This window comes from Nicotiana attenuata, unplaced genomic scaffold, assembly GCF_001879085.1.
Source record: "Nicotiana attenuata strain UT unplaced genomic scaffold, NIATTr2, whole genome shotgun sequence".
NCBI lineage: Eukaryota > Viridiplantae > Streptophyta > Magnoliopsida > Solanales > Solanaceae > Nicotiana > Nicotiana attenuata.
In genome coordinates, this window is record NW_017670803.1 from 366,903 (window position 1) to 379,894 (window position 12,992).

The 12,992-nt window shown below is 39.5% G+C and overlaps 1 protein-coding gene across 1 annotated transcript; it reads left to right on the plus strand.

Moving 5' to 3' along the window:
* Positions 1–3,384: 3,384 nt before the first annotated feature.
* Positions 3,385–3,957, plus strand: LOC109243458. The gene has a single exon (XM_019410394.1). It carries the CDS (start codon positions 3,385–3,387, stop codon positions 3,955–3,957), a length of 573 nt encoding a protein of 190 aa, XP_019265939.1.
* Positions 3,958–12,992: the final 9,035 nt, after the last annotated feature.

The following is a 12,992-nucleotide window of genomic DNA, read 5'->3' on the forward strand; positions in this document are numbered from 1 at the left end:
GGGCAATCACCGGGTAACGATTCTCTACTCTCCTATGACTAAAACCCATTAATCTAATCGCAAATTCACCCTTTAATTTCGTGTTTTTGAATGGGAAGTGGGTAAACTTCTTAGACCTAACTATGGGGTTTTGAGGGGTCATTTGACCTCCGATTTGGGAGATTTTTATATGGTTAGACTCGTGAGAGTACGAGGGTTCTGAAAACGTAAAAATTATTCGATTCCGAGACGATGGCTGGAGGGGCATTTTGGTCATTTTACCTATTTTCGCGCCCTAGCTCTAAATTTAATAGTGGAATCAGTTGTTTGCAATATTATTTACGATATGTAATTGAATTGAATAGATTTGGGCCATTTGGAGTCGGATACTCGTGGCAAAGGCGTGGTTTCTATTGATATTGAGCCGGTTCGAGGTAAGTGGCTTGTCTAACCTTGTGTGGGGGACCTTTCCCCTTAGGATTTGTTATTTGTTGATTTGAGTGCCTTGTACGCGAGGTGACGGGCGCGTACTTGAGCCAATTGTTGGAAATCCGATTTTCTTAAGATATTGAGATTGAGTTCCTTTCATATTTGCTTTATTCTACTTGCAATTATAACCTGTGCTAGATTAGGAAAGCATGTTTAGTTGATTTAACTTGCCTAATTGCTTAAGTTGCCTTAACTGTACTACGTGAAGCATGCTAGGCCAGTACTACCTGTTGCTTGTCTTTTGTACTTCGTTTCCGTGTACCTTCTGGTTATGATTGCGCATTTACATTGGGACTGCGGGTTCGATTCCCGATAGATCCCCCTGCACTTTTACTTTGGGACTGCGGGTTCGATTCCCGATAGATCCCCCTGCACTTTTACTTTGGGACGGCGGCTTCGATTCCCGATAGATCCCCCTGCACTTTTACTTTGGGACTGCGGGTTCGATTCCCGATAGATCCCTCTGCACTTTTACTTTGGGACTGCGGTTTAGATTCCCGATAGATCCCCCTGCACATTGGTGGTTGGACTACGGGACGGTATCCCGGGAGATCCTTCGGATGTACACATATGATGGACTACGGGACGGTATCTCGGGAGATCTACCGGACAGATGAGAAAAAGGGCTACAGGACGGTATCCTGGGAGACCCTCATTGTTATCATTGGTGTTGAGCTGTGTTCATTCTGTACTCGTGTAGTTGTTATAGCCTCGTTGACTTGTCTTATCTCACTGCTGTACTTATTATATCTGTCAGATTTTTATATTGTTAAATTATTATTATTAATATATTTTGTCTCAGTAGGGCCCTGACCTTCCTCGTCACTACCCAACCGAGGTTAGGCTTGGCACTTATTGAGTACCGCTGTGGTGTACTCATGCCCTTCCTGCACATGTTTTTCATGTGCAGATCATCCAGGTACCTCCACTCAGGCGCACTATCAGTGAGGCAGGAGGACTACGGAGACTTCGAGGTAGATCTGCTACGTCCGCAGACCGACGAGTCTCCCTCTCACTCTATCTTTAGTACTTAGTTTTCCTTCTTTCGGTTGCTAGAAATTCTGGAGTTTGGTACCTTTACTATACACTTCTGTAGCCTGTGTTGCCCGTGAGTTTCCGGGTTTTGGGAATTGTTTTAGACTTGTGATATTGAGTTGTACTTGCCAAGCGGCATTCAGTACAGTTTCCTTTAGATAATTGATTTGATTTTTCTCTATTTTTCCGCAATTATTATATTTTCGCAAATGTTAGGCTTACCTGGTCATGGGGGACCAGGTGCCGTCATGACATGTTCACGGTTGGTGAACTAGGGTCGTGACAGATAGTGAGGACAAAGGTACGCTGTCGAATTCAATTTCAAACCCTAAATCATGGAGTCGTGTAGTAGGAGCAATTCGGAGCACAGATGGACTTGATTTGAGCAAACCAGTAGAGAGTCATATGAATGTGAAAATTACCCTAGATGATATTAAAGATGAAGTGGAGTTTTGCGCATCGACGGTGGTCTGTTACGTCTTAGGATCCAATCCTCCTCAACTAGTAATGGATGGCTACTTTCGGCAGATATGGGGAAAATTAGGTACTGGTAAGGTTGCACAAATTAATCGTGATGTTTTCATTGTACGATATCATGATATGGAGAACAGGAACAGAGTGGTAGAGGAGGGGTTCCAAATGTTCGACAAAAAGCCAATCATAGTAAAACCATGGAAACCAGATATGGACTTCTCTAAGACTCAAATGGAGAAGATACATGTGTGGGTAATACTCTCAGGATTGGACATCAAATACTGGGGCAAGAATGCTTTGACCAAAATAGCAGGGCTGATAGGGTAGCCACTCAAAGCAGATAGTGCAACTACACAGAGGGAAAGGCTAACATATGTTTTGATTATTGGTGGAGATTGCACTAAATTAAACATACCCTACATTCATATTGTTTGAAAATGAGTACGGCGAAGTGATAGAGCAAACTATAACATATGAGTGGAAGCCTATTTTATGTGATAAATATGGTAACTATGGCCATGAAATGAAATGAAAGAGTGTAGGAAATTTCTCTAGGAAGAAAAGAGTAAGCAGGAGAAAATGGAAGGGAGTAAAGACCAACAAGGGATGGGAAAAACAATTGACTAGTACTAGCTTGGGAAAAATAACAGATATAGCGGACAAAGTACCCGTAGAGAAGGGGGAAAACCAGATCAAGAAGATAACAAGCAAGCAAGTCAACCAACAAGGATTCAAGTCGAGGAAATATTTTTAAAAAGGGGTGACCATGCATAATACAACCATTAAGCTAGAGAAAACATTTTCTATCCTAGTGGAGCAACAACCAGTTGAAGGAAGGAACAAATACTCAGAAGAACCAAGCTCTTCTTTTCTTGAAGAAGTGCATGGTGGAGGGGAGCTAGGACTTGGCAAAAGTGGGGTCCTCCCCCATCCTAATGGACAGTATTGGTTTCTAGAACACTAGGGGAGTAAATAAACCTACCTAATAGACTGAGATTCGTCTGTTCATGCATAATGCAAAAAAGGTAGGGGTGTTTAGTCTCCTGGAAACCAAGGTGAAGAGAGCAAAAGCCGAACTAGTCTCTCTTCACCTCTGTCAAGGCTGGTCATTCAGCACAAACCTATCCCAGCATCTAGGTGGAAGGATATGGATTCTATGGAATCCAATGCTATATGGAGTTAATATAATTAAAATGATAGTACAACTAATTCACTGTGAGATACAACATAGAAGGACTGGAAGAAAGTTTCATGTGACTATGGTATATGCTTTCAATGATGTTGCACTAAGAAGAGAACTCTGGTAGGCAGTTAAAGAAATTCATGCTCAAATGAGGGGCCGTGGGCGATAATGGGGACTTTAATTGTGTTCTACGTAAAGAAGAGAGAGTGCAAAGCCCGATCATAATGGAAGAGATAAGAGACTTTAAAAACTGTGTTGAGAATTGCTCATTGTTGGACCTTAAATCCTCTGGAGCTTTTTTCACATGGGCAAACAAGCAAAGTCGAGGGGATATGGTACGAAGTAGAATAGTTAAAGTGATGGTCAATGCTGAGTGGGGAATAAACCTACCTGCATCAATGGTACATTATAGGAGTGATGGGTTGTTTGATCACTATCCAGCCATTATCAGTTGGGAAAATGGAAGTCAACCAAAGAACAAAAGAGTCAGATATTTTAATATGTGGAGTATGGCCTTAGACTTCAAGGAGAAAATAAAAGCAGGGTGGTGGACTGACAGGAAGGGCACTGAGATGTATGAATTAGTGAGAAAATTGAACAAGATCAAACGTACACTGCAAGAGCTGAATAAAGACAGGTTTAGTAAGGTTGAACTGAAGGCAGATGAGGCAATACAGAAGTTTCAAAAGTGCCACGAAAAAATTCAATTGGATCTATATAACATTCACTTGATAGCTGAAGAAACTAACCTCTCACAAGAATGTAAAACATTGAATGTTGCTAGGGAAAATTCATGAGGCAACAATGCAAAGTACACAGGCTGACTTAAGGGGACATGAATACAAAAAATTTCCGCGGTGTTATGAAAGCAAGAAGAAACTCCAACAAAATATTCTATATTGACAATGCAAAAAGGCAGAACATCACTGATCTGGAGGGGGTAGCTAAGGCTTTTATCACCTTCTATGAAGGACTATTGGGAACCAATAAAAGTGACAGGGAGCATGTATGTAGAAGCTTGGTAAGACATGATCCTATTGATTCTACTGTACAAAGAACATAATTAGAAGAGAAATTTGCTGGAAGTGAGGTCAAGAAAGCAATATGGGTTACTACTGGAGACAAGGCACCAGGCCCAGATGGATTTGGTAGCTAATTCTTTAAAGTTGGATGGGAAATAGTAGGGAAAGATGTGGTAGAAGTTGTGATGGAATTCTTTAGAAGTGGAAAGATGCTTAAAGTATTGAATAACATAGTTATTACATTGATACCAAGGAGTGCTCATGCATCAATATAGGGGATTACAGACCAATAGCATGTTGCAATACTATTTTCAAGATCATATCGAAGATGCTTTGTAATAGGCTCAAACAAGTTCTCCCTGACCTAATATCTGACAACCAAAGTGCATTTCTAGCTGGGAGGAGTATAGTGCAGAATATCCTCATTTTTCAAGATCTAGTAAGACTCTACAATAGGAAAGCCACCACCAAGAGTTGCTTGATAAAAATTGCCCCCAAGAAAGTATACGATTCAGTTGAAAGGGGATTTGTTGAGGAAATGTTACATGTTATGAACTTACCTGTGAAATTCATCAAATGGGTGATGACTTATATATCAACAACACAGTACAACATTGCTTTGAATAGCGGGTTATATGGATATATCCAGGGTAAGTGTGGTTTGAGAAAAGGCGATTCAATCTCCCCACTGATTTTTGTCATCTGCATGGAATACTTTTCCAGAATAATGAGAGGGTAGCTAACATGCTAGGCTTTGAGTATCATACAAAATGTAAGGGATTGAGTCTGAATTACCTATGCTTTACTGGCGATGTCCTTCTATTTTGCAAAGGAACCTACCAGTCAGTATTGCTGAATGTTAAGAGGCCTAAAGTCCTTCTCGAGTGCTTCAGGATTCACCAATGCAGGGAAGTCAAATATATTCAGTGCCAATATGGGTCAACAATGTCTGATGAATTTATGTGACATCACAGGGTACCAGACGGGTTCTCTACCATTCAAATACTGAGAGTTCCAATTTCAACCAAGAAGCTCACTTGTATAGAATGTGAGATGTTGGTAGACAGGATGATAATTAGGATAAGAGCGTGGAGATCGAGGCACTTATCATGTGCAGGTCGAGTGCAGCTCATTAACTCAGCATTGATGCATGTAAACACATATTGGGCACCCATATTTCTTTTACCTAAAGCAATGATGAAAAAGATAATAGTAATCTGTAGAAACTTTCTATGGGATGGAAAGGATGTAAGTAACAAATCACCATTGGTAGCAAGGGACTTGGTCTGTAGACCAAAGAAAGTTGGGGGGGGGGAGGGGAGGGGAAGCTGGAAATCACAAATGGGGTGATATGGAATGAGGCAGTAATAGCCAAGTATGTGTGGAATATTTCTCACAAGATAGATGACTTATGGGTGAAATGGATAGACCATGTTTACTTAAAGGGCAGCTCTTGGTGGCAATACAGACCTCCCAATGACTGCTGCAGGTATTGGAGGAAAATTTGAACAATTAGGGACATGTTTGTACAGGGGTATGTGGAGCAAGGGTGGCAGATAAGGAGCGGCAGGTATACCATTAAAAGTGGTTACCTTTGGAGAATAGGAACCCGGAGAAATGGCCTTGGAGCAGCTGGGTATGGAATCAAGGAAATGTGCCTAAACATAGCTTTATTCGTTGGTTGGTTGGGCACAAACGACTACTAACAAGAGAGAGAATGCAGAAAATAGGGATAATCCAAGACACAAACTATACAATTTGTGAGAATGCTCCTGAGACGTTAGAACACTTGTTTTTTGAATGCCTGTTCTCAAAAGCTTTGCCTAACTGCAGTATTGAAGTGGTTGAACATTAGGATACAAAATACTACACTACAAGGGATATGGAGAAGGCTAATAGGGGTCAAAAGAGAAAGATGCGGATCATTCATAATGACATTACTTGCAGCTTCGGTGTACTACATACGGAAGGCTCGCAATGAAACACTATGGCATCAACGAGTCCCTAGCCCAGGGACTATCTGTACTCAAGTTCAGCATGAATGTAAAATAAGAAATGATAGAATAGGTACTAAGGAAAGAAGTAAGAGGGACAGGGAGTAAAAGGTGGACTATATAGACAAAGGTCATAACACATAGAACACATAGAGCCAGGTTTTGCGACAATGGTAAGATTATTGGCAGCAATACCTAGCTTTCCTAGTTTGTACAGTTTTAAAATGTATACCTCATGCAGTTGTTGTTGGGATGATTAATAATATCTTTTTTTTCTTCATCAAAAAAATAATAAGGGGATTAAATTTCTTAAGGAAACACAGTTTTCTATTGGGCTCAAAACTTCTAATTCTTTCTGTTTTTATTTCTGTTTCTGTTTCTATTTTACTTTTGCATAAATTATTCGAACATAGATTAATAATATGCGTACACACTACTCTCCCCAGACCCTACTTGTGGGATTATACTGGGTACGCTGTTGTTGTTGTTGGTGGATCTGTCTCTACAAAGAAACACATACACTAAACAAGAAAGCGACTAATACCAGTGTTGAACGGGATCATCCATACAGAAATTAGGGACCCTTGCATTTTGTCTGATGTCTCTGAAGATTTTTTACCTTTGAGTTCAGATATTTATCTTCTTGAAGTCTGTTCATCTCCATCTTAAATCTGGAAAAGCGTCCATAAGACATACGATATTGTCTTTTAAATTCTAAAATTTGAGGTTGCTAATTCATGACTAGTGATAATCAGTGTGCTGGTAAATGCAACATTGTTGTCCCCCATATTAAATGGTACAAACAAACTTAACAAATGGTGATCTAAAAAGATTACTTTTCTTTGTACGTACGGTGGTACTGAAGTTGTCCCATATATGTTGGTTGTATTCTTGATATTTACAATCCCTCCTCATGAGATCTTTTCAAAAAATTCGTAGTTATTAGTTTCCACGGCTTAAATTCGTAATCTCCTCATCTAATGAAAGCAAGATTTATCTTTGTGTTAAATTTCCGTTAATTAGTACTACAAAGCAAAGGCTGGGTAGACAAATTCTACCTCAGAATATATCTAATTATCTAACAAAGGCTGTGTTAAGTAGATCTGCACAAACACATGCACGTATCCTCATACACGTAAAACTAAAACACATATACATATTGTATATTTGTATCGGCAGAGCTAGGATTTGAACTTTTTTTTTTTTTTGCAGAATCTACTGGGCATTGTACCTAGGATTGATTTTCATATATATAACACAAAGTACAACAATGGAGGAGGACATAAACCTGACCTCCAGAAATAAGATGAAAGGGCATTTGTTTGTCCAACATTGACAATCAAATGACACCTGTATGCTGTGAGAAGTTAGACCTATCATGATGTTCCAATTATCTACCTTTAAGTGGTAGATAATCAGATATACAAAAACAAGTTGAAGATAACCTAGGCCAACTATATATAATAGCAAAAGTAAACCTAAATCTATGCAAAGGATGAGTTGGAAGCACATCTTCCATATACAGACACTTCTACAACTAATGAAATTGTAGAGTTTCCTATGGGAGTATGACAAAAAACTTTTAGTGAGAGTAAGAGCTATCTTCATCCTAGCTTTGACATTGGATACAAAGAAAGCTATGTTGAAGATAGCAAACAAAACAGTCCAGTCATTCTGACTATGGTGTTGCAGTTTCTTGAAGCTGACAGAAGGGAGTGAGCATGATTTGCTTCCCAAAGCTAAGCTGTGCTCTTCATTTGATTCCTGGATGTTGTACTGTATCTTGGCAGGGGTGTTGTTTTGCTGTTGAGCTGAAGCCTGAGTGCTTGCCTGCTTAATGATTGTAGCATGTTGTGTATCCTTCAGTTTCAGAGAGGTAGAAGTATGTGATGTTTGTCCTTGCTGAGATTGCATTCTACTGAAAACTGGAGGTCTGTTGAGTATTGTGTGTACTGTGAGTTGTATCCATGGAGGATGGGACCAAGAGTCATCTATGAGAATAGGTGGAGAGACTTGAGTCAACTGATACATTTGCAACAGATTGAGCATCTGGGATGCTAATACCACTGATCGAAAATGCATCAGTTGGTCAAGTCTGCTTCCTGTACCTGCAATGAATAGCAAACTTGTTAGAAAAAGGGAGCTCATAATCCAGGTTCTTGTGGATTCTGGATATGAGTCTGGGGAGAGGGGGGAAGTTATGACCCCTGTTTTGTAAGGAAGAACTGATTGCAGGTTCTTGTAGTGACTGCAATCAGTTGATTTGTTGTTGATTTGTGAAGAGAGGAGGAAGGCATTGCTGCTTGTATATGGAAACCTGCAGGTGATGAAGAAACAATGTTGCAAGAATAGGAGAAGACATTTTTGGACCCCTACATTCCAGGCATGAATCAGATGGCCCAAAACTGGATGATTGGAGACATGAGTCAGATAGCAACAATTAAAGTCCTGCCATGTTATTATGATTGCAAGGTGTTTTTGTTTTTGGGAATTCCAGAAACAGTTGTTGATGAAGGTTAAGTTGCAGAGTGCTGCAGCATGAACTGGGACTGTTGCTGTACTCAATTGATAGGCTTCCAGGGGAATGAGCATCATGGATGCTAATACCACACCCTGTGAGCATATCAGCTGAGTGAGCACCAAAGTATTGAGGAGACCTGCAAAAAAAGAAAATTGAGTTAGAGAAGAAAAGAGCATTTCTGCCCAATATTCCTTGTCTATTTTCTGCAGACAGTTTTTTTTTCTTCCCTAGGAAAAGGTTTGCTCTTAGGTTCTTGTGGGTTCTAAGAACAATGGTGGGATGGGGAGGTAAGGTTTGACTTGATGTACACTTTTGGAATATGGAGTGCATTTTGTTTTGGATTCCTTGATCTTTTTTCCTGCATTTATAGGGTTTGCAGGGCTTTCTGTGTTCAAGATTGCATTGTATGTGTGAGTTTGGGGTTGTTACTATCCATTGATTTCCCTTCAGTAGATTGAACAGCATTGCTGTTGGTACCACACTCTGAAGGCAGGCCAATGGACTGTACAGCCCCCTTCTGATGGTACCTGCAAAAAAGGAACAAATGTTAGAAAAGGCATTAATTTCCCACAGCTGGTGCATGGAGTGCTTCATTTGGACTGGTAACTAGAACCCCTTCCTTGAAGTTGTTTCAACCATAACCATTTGATGTTGAGGAGGAGCTTGCATTTTGAGATGAGACCAACAGGCTATTGGTTTTCTTGTGCCTCAAAGCTGGGGTGCCCCATTGGTCATGGACAACTTGGCCTCTGATGAGGGGTGGGAGTGAAGAGGCAGTGGTGAAGTTTGTTATGGTATGGAGGTCATGGCTCAATTTTGAGAGGGAATCAGCAGGAAAGTTTCCTTCTCTATAAACATGTGAAGCTTTGAATCCTTCAAACTGAGAGCACAAAAGCCTTAGCTGGGAAATCTTCTCTTGCAAAGCCCAAGGAGAGTCATTTTCCTCTGTCAGCCATTTAACTAGAAGTGTAGAGTCTGCTTCCAAGTGAACTCTAGGGATATTATTGTCCAAACACCATTGAACTCTTATTCTGGCTGCTTCAGTTTCAGCATAGTTATTGCTACCTTCTCCCAAGGGGAAAGCCATTGCATGAATGAAATGGCCATGTTGGTCTCTAATAATGACACCCCCTCCAATCTTTCCAGGATTTGTCATAGCACTTTCATCTGAATTAATCTTGACATAGCTATTGTCTGGTTTATTCCATGTGACTTGGGTTATGGTGGTATGATGCTGAATGTTTTCAATGAAAGAATAGAGTTCCCCCCAATTGAAAGGCCATTGGATGTCAGGGAAGTTGGATCTTAGGAGTAGGTTGATGTCTGAATTGATGGAGTAGAGGACCCTAGTTAGGGAGGATATTTTGGCTCCATACTTGGCACTACATCTGTTTTTCCACAAGTTCCAACAGATGATGATGGGGAGGGTATCTAATATGAGCTTTTGCACTGAATTACAAGTCTTCAACATCCACCATTTTATCAGGAGAATTCTCAAAGGCAAGTTCTCAGTTTGAATGCCCACATGACCCCCATATTTTTTCCATATGATTCTTGCAAAGTTCCCAGAACTGAAGAGATGTTCTACTGTTTCCAGAGCATGCATAGAGCAGCATACACACCTGGTGACAGTTGGACCACTGAAGACTTGCACTCCGTCATCAGTTGGGAGTTTGTTTCTAAGAGCTCTCCACAAATAAAAGGACCACTTAAAGGTAATCTTCTTATGCCAGATCTTCCTATTTGTGAAATTAGGCGATTTTTTCTTTCTGATAAGGTTCCATGCAGAGGCACATATAAACTTACCCCTGACAGTAGGAGTCTGGATAGGTTTTTCAGGGAGGTCAGGGTTGTGAAAGATAGCTGTCTGCATGATCTCTGAGATTTTATGAAGTGGTGCAATTCCATTGAGCTTTTGGAGATCCCAATGACCTTCATTCCAGAAATAGGACACTTGTATGTTGCCAGGTCTGCCCCCTTCTGTTCTGCTGTATGCCAATGGCCCTGAACCAAGCCAATTATCCCACCAAAAATTACATTTCCCATTGTGAAGTCTCCATTGGATTACTTTTTCTGCTTCTTTCTTATTGACCATCAATCTCTTCCATGCTTGTGACTGGCCTGAGTGCGATTTCTTGGATATTGGATTTGATCTTTGACAGTACTTTGCCTTTAGGAATGAACTCCAAAGAGAATTTGCTGTTCTGAAATGCCACCATTGCTTGAGCTCCATGGTTTTGCATGAATCCTAAATAGTTCTGAAACCCACACCACCTTCATTTGGAGGGAATGATAGTTTGGACCATGATGCCCAATGATACGTGAGTTTGTCCTTATCCATTCCCCAGAAGAAGTTTGCTGTCAACCTTTCAATTTGTTTCATGACAGTCTTAGGAGGGGACACAGCTGAGAGGAGATGAATTGGTAGGGATGGAGGACATATTTGATCAAGGTTGCCCTGCCTCCATAGGATAGCATCTTGCCATGCCAGCCTTGGATTCTTCCTAGCACCTTAGAGATAAGGCCATTGAAATGCATTATTCTGATTCTGCCTGTGTACAGAGGGCATCCTAGGTATGTGAGAGGTGAGTCTTTCCTAGAGAAGCCTGTTTCCCTTTGAATTCTTCTGATAGCACTTGGCAGGGCACATGGAGCAGTCATGAAATGGCTCTTGTGTCTATTAATGAGTTGGCCAGAAGTGCTCTCATAATAATCATTTTAAGTTACTGAGTTCTAAATTAAGAATTTGTACATATTAATTGGATTTCTTAACACAAATACAGAGTTTGAACGAAAATTACTGGGCCCCTGTATATTTGTATGCATGTAGGCATGTGGGTGTATTTATATAATTTTACCTACTTAATATGATAAGATTTAACTAAGTCTGGCGTCTCAGAATTGAAAAACGAAACAGAGAATGAACAATAATTATTTTGTTTCGAAAATCTAAATCATTTAATTGATTGGAAAGTCGAGTAATATAGTCATAGGGGTCCTACTAGCATGTGCTCAGAAGAATGTTGTGTGTTCAACAACGCCTCAACATCTGGTCAAACTATCATTTTATCCTATCATATAATTACTTGATTACATCATTGAAACTAATAATGGTCATTAGAGGTGGATTGAGAATTTAATTTTTAATAAAATTCAATATTTAAGGCTTTTAGCATAGAATATTTACACCTAAAATTATGGATTCCAAATTTGATATTTGTTGAAATTTTAATAATTTCATAATAATTTATATTTATGTTTTGTGTCGAAAGTTCTAGATTCAGTTGAATTTGAACCCATTGTATGTAGGTCGAAACCGCCTCTTCCATGTGATTACTTACCTTAATATATCAAGCTGCATTAATCTTCTAAGCAATTTTGGTGGGGAATCTTAGTAGCTCGATTAGATGGATACATGAACTTTTACCTTATTGGTAAGGGTTCGATTCCCTATCTTGTAATCCCCTCATCTATTCTTCTTTTTCCTATTCCCTATAATAAAACTAAAAAAATGAAAAAAGAAAAAAGAAAAAGGTAAAGAGTTTTGGTAGTGTTATGCTTTCTGTTAGGTGAAAAAGGGTGTTTAGAGGGTAAATTTTAAAAATAGCAAGATTTACAACTGGTCGTTCAAAAATAGCCCAATTTCAAAAGTAATCGAAATTTAGCCACTTTTTATATAAAGATAAATCTGAGCGAAAACAGTGTTCAAAACCCGGAAAATACTCCAGTATATTATGTTGGAGTTCCAGCATAAGTATACTTGAACTCGAGGATATTATAGTGGAGTTCCAGAATAAGTATGTTGGAACTCCAGCATAATATGACGGAGTTCCAGCATAAGTACACTAGAACTCCAGCATAATTTACTGGAGTTCCAGCAAGTATATTGGTCCAGTATAATATACTGGAGTTTTGAGCAAAGGTGCTCCAGTCTCTAGTATATTATGCTGGAGCCAGCAAAGTATACCGGTCCAGCATAATATGCTGTAATTCATACACAAGTGCACCGAACTCCAGTATATTATGCTGGACCGGTCTCTATTGTAGCAAAATAGTGGCTATTTTTCATTGACTTGATAAACGCTGGCTATTTTTGATTGACCAGTCCGAAAACTGGCTATACCGTGCTATTTTTACGTGTTTAGAGCGTAAATAACTTGGAAAAATGACAATGTATAAGCCGCTCTAAAAATAATAGCCAAAAAACTATATATTTTTGTATATAATATACAGTATATTCTATATAAAAAATATATAAATTTTATACACTTTTTCGGTTGATGGATACAAATAAT

Excerpts from the sequence above, each read along its gene's own strand:
- LOC109243458 (XM_019410394.1), top strand. The coding sequence starts at position 3,385 with ATGGAAGAGATAAGAGACTTTAAAAACTGTGTTGAGAATTGCTCATTG.